The sequence below is a fragment of the Pectinophora gossypiella genome, chromosome 9 (assembly GCF_024362695.1).
Source record: "Pectinophora gossypiella chromosome 9, ilPecGoss1.1, whole genome shotgun sequence".
NCBI classification, from domain to species: domain Eukaryota; kingdom Metazoa; phylum Arthropoda; class Insecta; order Lepidoptera; family Gelechiidae; genus Pectinophora; species Pectinophora gossypiella.
The window spans coordinates 4,370,153-4,381,418 of NC_065412.1; the positions used below are offsets into that span (position 1 = coordinate 4,370,153).

At 37.7% G+C, this 11,266-nt stretch overlaps 1 protein-coding gene across 1 annotated transcript in view; it reads left to right on the forward strand.

The window, feature by feature from the left end:
- LOC126369378 (angiotensin-converting enzyme) overlaps positions 1-4,435 on the forward strand; it is a 161,342-nt gene extending 156,907 nt beyond the window's left edge. The window contains exons 11-12 of the mRNA XM_050013754.1: positions 3,054-3,242; positions 3,693-4,435. Coding sequence (XP_049869711.1) covers positions 3,054-3,242; positions 3,693-3,825 — 322 coding nt within the window. The 3' untranslated portion in view covers positions 3,826-4,435. The remainder of the gene's footprint in view (positions 1-3,053; positions 3,243-3,692) is intronic.
- The last annotated feature ends 6,831 nt before the right edge of the window (positions 4,436-11,266 follow it).

An 11,266-nucleotide genomic window follows, 5' to 3' on the forward strand; every position in this document is an offset into this window, starting at 1 on the left:
CTAATTAATTTGAAGAGTCAGTTGTGCTATGGTGAAAGAGATTTAAGTAATGCGTAAGATAATGAGGTGAAGATAGCAAAATGGTGTACTAATTGCAATTATTATTAATGTGTGTTTTATCAAGAATGTTTATATGTATTGTAGTACCTAGCAAGGACAAGAATTTTGTTTCATTAATTTTATGTTACAAAGACTGTACGTTGAGTAATCTATGATGGTACCGCCAGCTGGTGGAACGTTTGACTCTCACTGTGTGGTCGCAGGTTCGAATCCAGCATGGACGTAAACCAATTATTTTCAAACTTGGATGGTATATAATGCTAGGGAAATGATGACACGGAGAGGTACCGCGAGCTAATAAACTACAACCGCGTGTAAATAAATATACAAACTCGAGTTTTGTAAAGTAGCCCGGTCCGGTACATTATCGGTGCCGCCTCTATGTGAGTTTGGCAATTTTGATTGGCAGAGTCATGTATAATACACACACACTAATGAATGGAGCAGCGTGGTGCAATGTACCTGTCTGTCTGTGTCTGTGGTGTCCGGAAATAATAAATGTTTCTTTCTTTCAATAAGCTACATACCCTCTCCGGTTGATTGAGGGGAATTCTGTGCTTATATAGATAGGACAGTGGTTTCCCTCTCGCCTTCCGACCCGCAGTAATCTATCTGACGCGTGGGATAGCGGCGCCCAGATTAGTCTATTTTAAAGCCGTACTAGGACTCCTCTCCTCCGCCTCTGAATAGTACTGACAGTTACTGCTGCCCTCCGTCAGGTCTTGCCCCTTCCATCCTGCATTGCCGTACCGATGGCCCCCATTTCTGGGCGAGGGTTCTACGTTATACCCCATAGATCTGGGTCACTATCCCAAATCAGCCACCATCTCACTCCTGAAGTAAGAGGCGCCCACCTCCGCGGCAAGGACGTACCAAACAGGAATTGCCCCAGTGGAGGACAGAGAAGATGACACTGTCCGCCCTGGGGCCGGGTTAATGGTCTTGTATGAAACCAAAACTAAACGCAAATCTATCATTAGGAACCATTAAAAACATAATTAGACCGACATTTGCAATTGGTCGCAGTTTAAAATCGCAATCATAGAACAAAGAATACTAGCCCTTAAGGTTTACAAATAGACAATAAAATCGTATGTTCATTAATACCTATATGATTACCGCGTTTCATTGTCTGACCTGTATAGATCGAAAATTGACCGTAACTATAAATTAAAACGTTAAATCAAGCAAACATTAAAGTTGCTACATAAATAACTTATAATTAAAGCTACTGTGAATAATTTCCACTACCAAGGTGTTAGCAATTAAGCCATGTATCTATGTCAATTGCTCAATCAATTCTAATTTGTTCACAACGAATAACAGTAACTTCTTCATCGTTACGTCTGTTGCTAAAATTTATATTTTTGAACTGTAGAAGTATTGGACTCCTTGACTACCAAACTAAATGTTCCAGGTTTGATTCTTGGTCGGAATAAACTTTTCCAAATTGAATTAGCTTAAGTATACTAGGCTCGTGGCCTTTGAAATGTGGTGTTGGAGGAGGATGTGAAGAATAAGTTGGACAGAAAGGGTTACAAATGAGGAAGTGCTAGTGAGAGTAAGGGAAAAGAGACAAATACTGAGAATTATTTAGGACAGAAGAGGCAAGATGATTGGACACCTAATAAGACGCGACGAATTTATTAAAAACACCATAGAAGGAAAGCTAGAAGGAAAGAGAGGAAGGGGAAGACCAAGAAGAGCTTACATGGAACAGATTAAAGAAAAGGTTAACGTCGTGTCTTATAGGGAAGTCTAAGTCTAGTGGAGGGTACGGTGTCTTAGTGGGGAATTAGCCTTTGATAGACTGGAATGGATAATGCTACACCGACAAGAGCGTGGCTCTTAAATTGATGATGATGAAGTATAATACTAGGCTTAAGTCTGTTCTAAAGACATTTGTAAAAGTTTCATAAGCCTTAAAATTACTTGCCTATTCCTTCATACTTAGCATAGAGGTGTGAGATTTCAAACATAATTACATTTAAAAGAAATTTCCCCATTCCTGCGTTAATATTCAATTATCAGACGGGCACCAATCTTATATACTTACCTATAATTATATAGAGCTGTACTAAGTAAGGTGTCGAAAGTAGGGGAAGCTACGAAATCTCTTAAATATACGACGAGGCAATTTTATCATGCCAATATATTTAAACTGATAAATCTAACGACTATTTGCCTATAGGGCTTTAGATCACATAACGAGACTAGTAATTACAGGCTTCAATGGTGCAACCAGTTTATACAACAAGTGAGGAATTGGATTTGTCAAGAAAATTGTACAACTTGTGAAATAGGATTAAAGTACGCTTTCCAATACTGTTAGTATATAGAATGTAGGTTTTAATGGAAAACTCCGATAGCAGGCAGACTGCCACTTACTGGGCACTCAAATAACTCAAAAACGTCATAAAAATCTGAGTTTTAATTTACAAGCAAGTAAATTATGTTGATTAGGTAAAAGCGTATGAATGAACATGTACTACAATTCACAAAATGAATAAAATTCAAGATTATCGGAGAAAAAATTGTATTTATTTATTTATTTATTATGGACAACTTACAAGCTACACTCTGCACATGCAAAGTTACAGACAATAAAAAAAGAGTATTACGAGTATTCATAGATTTACCTACCGTAATGTGAACATTATCTAAGTTAAACTCACGCCTCACGCCCCAAACTCTCGGTGGGCAGCGCCAGAAGTCGTTAGAAAACATCTTGTAGGGAGTCTTGATATTTGGCTTCAACATAACCTGATCGCATAGACGTCTTTTTCGTCCCCAACAATAAACGAACTGTATAAAAAAAGAAAAAAATTAATAAAAAAAACAAATAAAAAAAAGATTCAGATTTAGATTTTGAGATTTAGATTTTTTGTGTAAATAAAGCTTCTATCTATCTATCTATCTATCTAAAAATATCTCTCTCTCAGTGGGGACGTTAATGGGCTGATGATGATGATGATGATATTTTTCTTCTCCAGGCGCATAATGGAACGCGGGTCCTCAGTGCCCTACAGCCAGATCCTGCAGGAGACTATCGGAGAGGGTCGTCTCAACGGCGAAGCGCTAAGGGACTACTTCAGACCACTGGAGGATTGGTTGCGAAGCGAGAATCTCAGGACTGGGGAGTATCTTGGCTGGAGTTATGATGGAGACTACTGCAAGTTTAGGTAAGTGGAACACGCCGCGTCGGTCTATTTTATTTATTCATAGCTTTTTTTTTTGACCTGAATTGCCTCAGATGGCATTAACTACTCTGCCGGAACGTTATTCATAGCAAACATACATCTTTTAAAAACAATTATATAAATTTAACACACATATACGTAGTACCGTAGCCAATCAAGTAACATTGTTTGTTAAGGGAATGCGGGATAGTCGAGTTTGGTTTTATTCAAACCCAAATACTTAATCTTATTCTTATTTTGTATTCTAATTTCATAAAATGTAAGAAATATTTAATTGAAAGAATATGTATAGAAGACAAAAAACAACAAGATAACGTAATAAGAAAACGATATCTTCCGATATCTCTCCGTTAAAACTGTGCCTCACCTACCTTTAACTTGCCTACGTATAAAGTTTTCCAATTTACATAACAAAACCTATTTTGTTTACAGCATTGAGACGGCGGGTCTGCAAGTGTATGGAGGTTTCTACAACGCGGCTACACGGCACTATGACGTCACGAGTTTCGCAACGATCCTCCTTGCTTCTACCCTGACCACTTTCATAGGATTACGCTGGCGATAGACAATTTGTGAAAAAGTAATATAATTTAAATTTTCGAACATGACATTCCAAATAATAATTTGTTTTTAAATTAAAAGCTATGAAATCGAGTCAGCCTTGTTTAAAAAAAGCGTCCTTTTTTCAAGACTCTATTCTATAAATATTTTGGTAAGTACCTAACTTAAAAGGTAACACAGTAGGTATTTTATCTATACAAAAGTTGTTAGTATTATATAAAGACCTTTTATCGGTAAAAATCTTTTATTCAGAGATAAAAGAGTAAAAAGGTTGACTCTATTTCGAGCCTACGATTTTTTTTTTCTGAGAATAGTTTTATATTTATATTTTATATATTCAGCCAGTGTTAGTGTATTTTCTTTTTAATTATAACTTTTCTCAGTCGTGCATGTTAGTTAAATTAGATTTTATATCTTCCAGGGTCTCAGTGTATTTTAATACGTGGTACCTTCATATTCTGAAATGTATATAAACTTACAACTTAGTATTAGGGTCAAAGATCGCAATTACTTTATTATAATAGTTTTATCTGAATTTTGTAAATAGTTTTGAATAACATGAGATTTTGATTATATTGTGATAACACGAAAATAAAAATAATTGAAATAAAATACTTATTGATGTTTACATTTCAAGTGCTTCCTGAACCTCTTCCCTGCCGAGCTTTGTCTGATACAATATTGTAGAGAACTGGGCCGAAGTGAACCGTATAATTAGCGCATTTTTTAAAAAAGGGGAGGTTCCATCGTCCTCTCTGATAGTGTCAGCTATGAGTGTACTATATAAAAAAAAATACTTATGTACGTAATATTGACAGCGTCCATCCTGCACAGCTGGTTCTTAGCATAGGGCGCTGCCCCCACCACTTAGTACGCATACCTACATGTATTTATTGGTCGAAACTACCCTATAAGCTATACTGTGACGGTTAGATTACCTTCTAACCTTTGACAAGTACTTTTCTCTAATACATCCACATACCAGCTCCTTTTTTTTCTTTTTTTCTTTTTTAACGTTGGGAAATACTTTACGCATACCACGCCGCCCGGGGGGACGACGTGGTTATGTGGGACTCCCCGGAATACCCGGTATACCCACTAAAACCCAACGGTTTTCCTCCTTGCCGCCATGTGGCGGGGATACGGGAACGCAATTGCACGCAACCGCGTCCCCGCCGGCCCACATACCACCTCCTCAGTCAACACACCTTAAACATTTACTAATTGACTAAGCACATAAAAACATACTTAGTACAAAACTGATCAAACCATTCTTCAACTATTTCTAAAAACTTAAATTACTTAATTTGAAATAAATTTTATTAATTCCAAAAATAATAGTCCCCTTAAAATAAAATAGGCGGGCAATAAAAGGTCCAATCAGTTTCTTTGTCAAGCACACAATGCGGGCACTCCATAAGAGATTAACTTATAATTGAATTACTGAATGGACCAATTTGTCCAAAGGAATATAGTTGGGAAGTTGTATGGGATTTGAAGATAACATGATTATGAGGCAAAAGGTTAATGGTGATTGATGACTGTGCGGGATGTAGTGTGCGAAAACTGTGTCTGTCGTAAGATAAGTATCATGTGTTCGTGATAGAAAGAAGAACTTAGACATATATACCAATTGGCGTAGTCAGAGGTACATCCATCGCAAGATGAACTACCCACGCCTCACCGAGACTTCTGTTAGACCAACGTGATAGGTGAAAACTGCACTTAAAATAAATTAATAACTCATTGGCGCAAGTCCGGTACCAGTGAAGAACTTAGAATGTCACTTATTCGTCATATCCCTGGAGTTATCTTGTTTTCAAGTGGTCCGCTTACCCAACCTGAAAGTTTGACAGGTCTGGTTATACAGAAGCGACCGCCTGACTGACCTATCCACCGGTTAACACCACTAATGCCAATTATTATCCCGTAAAAATAAAGCAGTGTGGATACTTGTGGCCTCTACTATTTGACCGGAAAAATGGGGAGCACAGCTCTCACCCGATACAAAATTTTAACAGGCGTCAGGATTGCCAAGCGGAAGTCTTGAATAAAGAAAAACGTCTACCACGCCGACGGGCTCAGTATTATAAGTTATTGTGTCTGATATAAGCAAGTACTTACCATGTAACAACATTTATTTAAGATATGCCAGGAGAATTCTCTAGTAAACATTGGATATAAAATTTCATCTCATTTGATTCCGTTTTAAAATAAAATCAGTAGACAGTTGTTTACACTATTAACGCTCTCGCCAGAATGGGGGTTCCGTTGGTAAATAAACTATACCTCGCCAATATAAACTATTATGTTGACCTTCATGTTCGTTACTTTGGGGCTGGAAAATGAGCGAGTCTTATAAGAGCAAAGCAAAGAGCAGCGTAACATTTAATATTACGTAGAAATTGAAAATATAATAATATCTTCTATCGTATGGATTGTGAGGTGGAATACCAGCCTCATCAACCCTGGTGCCAGGGTTATGATTGAGCCACCAAAGGCCCCTGACATGGCTCATGTAACGATTACTCACTCACATCAGTAAGTAGGAATCGGGATCAACGGCTTAACGTGCCTTCCGAAGCACGGATCATCTTACTTTCAGACAATCAAGTGATCAGCCTGTAATGTCCTAACCAAACAAAGACAGAGGCCGTAGAAATTGAAAATATATGTTGAATTATCATACCTACTTAATTCGTTTCATTATATATAAATATGTATGTAGCATTATGGGGTATATTATGTTTTTTCTGTGTATTAAAAAATCCACCACCCCTACAGTGGCGCAGCGTGATGTAACATACTCCATTCTCTCAGCAGTGGCATGTTTATGTTTTATATATGTTCTAATAAAATATTATATAAATTGACATATTCATCATCTAACATCTTCGTCGTTTGACTAAATACAATAGTGGAACATTAACAAAATCGATGTGATTTTATTGCCGCTGTCTCTTTCTCTAATGTACCATAAAGTTATAGTAAGTACTATTTTATGTTCGCACAAACCCCTCCGAACAAACCTACTATTACTATTCAATACACGCATCTCTAGACATTGGACATCGATAAAATCGCCTATCTAATAGCTCTCGGCTAATAAACAAACACGTAACCCTCAGTTAGCTGTCCCCCGCTGATAAAGTAACGCGTCAAAGTAAACACTTTCGAGATATAGGGGACGAAGCCCGCCAGTGTGACGCCACCTTTATATGGCTAGTATTATTGCTGCATTTTATGTCGTCCTGGTAGCTAGTTCCCTGAGTTTTATTAGTTCACGTACGCAATTAACTCACGCTCATAATCAACACCCCAAAACTTTCATAAGACATCATGCAGCCGATTTTATCATTTTGTGCGCTTGCCGGGTCTTCATGAGAACCGCGCCGCTCGCGGGCGAATTATATTGACCGCTTCGACCAATAAACGATACGAATGCTATCTACGTAGATGGACGTTAAACGGCTATTGGTCGAAGGCCTCGATATAATTCGCGCCGCGCGCGGCGCGGTTACCGTGCAGAGCCTACTGGTCAGAGAACGAACTGGGGGGGTTAAAATGGCCACATCGAAGCAATTCATCTAAAAAAGCAATATTGCAATTTGACATTTTCGCATATGAAAGTAAGTGCGCAATGCAAACAAATGTCAAATAACAATATTGCTCTTATATGAATTGGTTCGATGTGGCCATTTTATCCCCTCTGACGTCGGTATGCCTTGCCTCTTTGGCTTTTAGAAATGGATTGCCACTGTATGTCAATTTTAGCGACTTTGTGCCTTTAAGGTAACGGATAACTCGTTTAGCAGCTCGCAAAGTGATTTCGTCAATGTCCCCATCGCTAATCGAATCCGAACCTCCAGATCGTGAGCCTAACGCTCTAACCAGTATACTACAGAGGCTAAAAAACATGAAGGTAATGAATCCTATCCTATACCTACTTGCAGTGGGCAGATATCTAGGGGTAGACGAGTAGTTAAATTACTAAGTTTACAATAAAAAAAAAGTTTTTGCCTGGTACTACCAGTGGTACTACAAACGTGCAATCTGGCTGTGTAGTGTCAACATCCAACAAGATAAAGAAGGCCAGTCGACAGATAAACACAACTCATTGGCGATAGAAATAGATTGTCCATTGATTTGAAGAGCGCATAAGTTAACTTTTACATCATGTTCGGCAATTAGTGAACGGAAATAAACATGGAAGCAGTCTCTTCATACTTGCTACATTTGATTATTAACGACAAAACTAAACAAAAAATCACAAAATTCACTTTGTAATCCCTAGTTTTGTTAGGACTTTACAGACTGATCACCTAATTGTTCAAAAGTAAGATGATTCGGTTATTACTTACTGATGTACTTACATCATACGACTACATACTTATGTAATCGTTACAAGAGTCATGTCAGGGGCCTATGGCGGCTCAATAATAACCCTGACACCATGGTTGATGGGGTTGATAATACACCTCGCAACCCACACGATACAAGAAGAAGACTCAAAACTAAACACACTCACAGTCGGCAACTCATTTTATATACTTATTTTCCTTATTCCCACTCCAACCGAAATGCTAAGCCAGCGACGTATAAATATTGCATTTCCCTTAATCATACTTACAACATTCAGCAATAGAAATCCCACAAAATGTCCACCGGGCAAGCATAAGAGTTACAGAAACGTGACATAACACAAAACCGCAGCGTTCAATATCGCCCCCAGTAGCAATATCACTAGACGTACAATCGTTACGTTCCCCCGACAATGTGTCGCCGGCTTATTGAATCTGTGTGCATGTGGCTCTACACAGATATGGCCCCCTGGTACATTTAATATGAGACCATTCTTCCTTTATTATTCTCTTTGTGGGTTGTATCCTAGTGATGTGCCGTGCCCAAAGTAGGAATGTTCCCGTTTTAAAACATACATACATAAACTCACGCCTATTTCCCACCGGGGTAAGCAGAGACTATAGAATTCCATTTGCTTCGATCCTGACACACCTGCCTTGCTTCCTCCACATTCATCAATCGCTTCGTACACGAGTAGATCTTATTAAACTTTTTCTAAGGACACCCGATTCCCGTTTAAAAACTCTTTAATAGTAAGGAAACTGGTTGTTTTTCTTTTTAAAATTGTTCTTTTTTGTGCTCTGAGTCTTATCTTCCTAAAAGTTGGGTAATAAAGCTCTTTTTACATAAGTTTTGCGCCTTTTTATTACCGGGATCGTTCCCAAATTGGTAACATTCCCGGGAACGGTACATCACTAGTTGTATCCCGTTGTAAATACCGCCTCGAGCGAAATAATATTGCACCTCCTCTTTGTAATTTGGACTTTATGCGTTGTTTATTGTTTGTAAAATGCTTCTTCACATTATAATAACATTTACTTTTCAAGGAAATTTAACTCCACTCATATTAAGTAGAATGCTGATTATCCAGTTTAATTTTTAATTTATGTTTACGTTCTCTCGTAAAGAACATTTTCAATATTCATTTATTGTATACTAGCGACCCGCCCGGCTACGCTCGGGTGCAATGCTGAGGAAAAAATTAAATTATTTACGACATGACATTAAAAATCTCAAAAATAACAGTATTTCTCCACTATTTAATGGGTGTTATTATACATATAAACCTTCCTCTTGAATCACTCTATCTATTAAAAAAAAAACACATCAAAATCCGTTGCGTAATTTTAAGGATAGCGTACATAGGGATATAGGGACAGAAAAAGCGACTTTGTTTTATACTATGTAGTGATAGGAAAAAAACAAAGACAAGCAAAGCATAAATCTGTAAAAGGAACTTCCCGTGCATTTATTATGTTTCTGGGATGGTGAAGTATGAGAAATATATTTATGCATACACACTGAATTGGTGGAGGATAGTCACCGGTTTCCCCTCTGAGAGGCAGTATGTACCTAACTAAATAAACAATATTATTATAAATGCCACTTCAAAACTTTATTGAGCTCTCTCCGTTGCCGACAAAGCGTCGCCAACTACATCCCAACTTTCAGATGAAATTGCATTTACGTTTTCTTTCTTGCATTGAAGAATCCATACCTCAAGTTATAGTTTATACTTAACTTCATAGAATATTAACTAAAACTATTCTATATGTAAATAAAATTATATTTTAGATATATCTTCGAACTAACCTTAGTAGGTACTAAGTAATACATACACAATACAGATGCACTCATCATAACTATATAACGGAAACACCTAAATACTGAAGGACAAAGAAACTGATCATAGTATGAGCATTCTCTTCATACTTGCTGTCGTTGATTATTGACGGTAACCAACGGCCTCCGTGGTCCGTGGTCCAGTGGTTTCAGCGTTAGTCTCACGATCCGGAGGTCCCGGGCTCAAATCCCGGTGGGGACACATCACGAAAATCACTTTGTGATCCATAGTTTCGTTATAGGACGTTACAGGCTGATTACCTGATTATCCGAAAAAAAGATGATCCGTGCTTCGGAAGACACGTTAAGCTGTTGGTCCCGGTTACTACTTACCGATGGAAGCTAGTAGTCGTTACATGAGCCATGTCAGGGGCCTTTGGCGGCTCAATAGTGACCCTGACACTAGGGTTGATGGGGTTGGTAATCCACCTCACAACCCGCACGATAGAAGAAGAAAGAAAAACTCAAACAAAATGAAACACAGGAGGCAACTCATTTTATATATTTTTTTTATTCCCACTCCAACAGAAGTGTTAAGCCATACACAACCGATGATAATATGTATAAACAGAATGATTATACATTCAAGTATCTAATCAAGTAGATATTATAAGGTTTCTCCAAGAACTATCGAAATTGGAATTTTATTGGAATCCTTACAAACAGATTGTTCTGCGACATAGTGACGCCGACGTTATTGAATTCTTTTGTAATATAAATATACTTACTCTTGGTGGATCCTGTGTGCCTGGTATATTTCAATCTAATATATTAAGTTAGAAGGAGAAACTCGTAACTTAATTGCATTTATCTATTGAAAACGATCAACATACGAAAGACTGCCATGTTTTGTAATTTTATAGTTAATTTAAGCTCTTTCTAACTTCAGAGAGCACGTTAAACTGTCAGTCTAGGCTATGGACATGTAATGTTAGAAGACGTTCAATACAATTCAAAACTCTTTATTGTGCAATCACATTGGAAAAGAACACACAATATAATAACAAAAAAAAAGTATTGGTCTAGATAAACTTATGGTGGTGGTGGCCGTCCAAATAAATGGACCCCGCATGGTGGTTTACAGACCTTCACAGGTAGGTAAGTTCGGAAGTCAAAAGATTAACATTTTCCCAGAGGAAATTTATATATCAAAACCGCATCTTGTGCCGCAAATTACTAGGAAAGTATTCTTTGTTTCCTGATTGTTACATATACACTATAATATTATGTTTACTTGATGA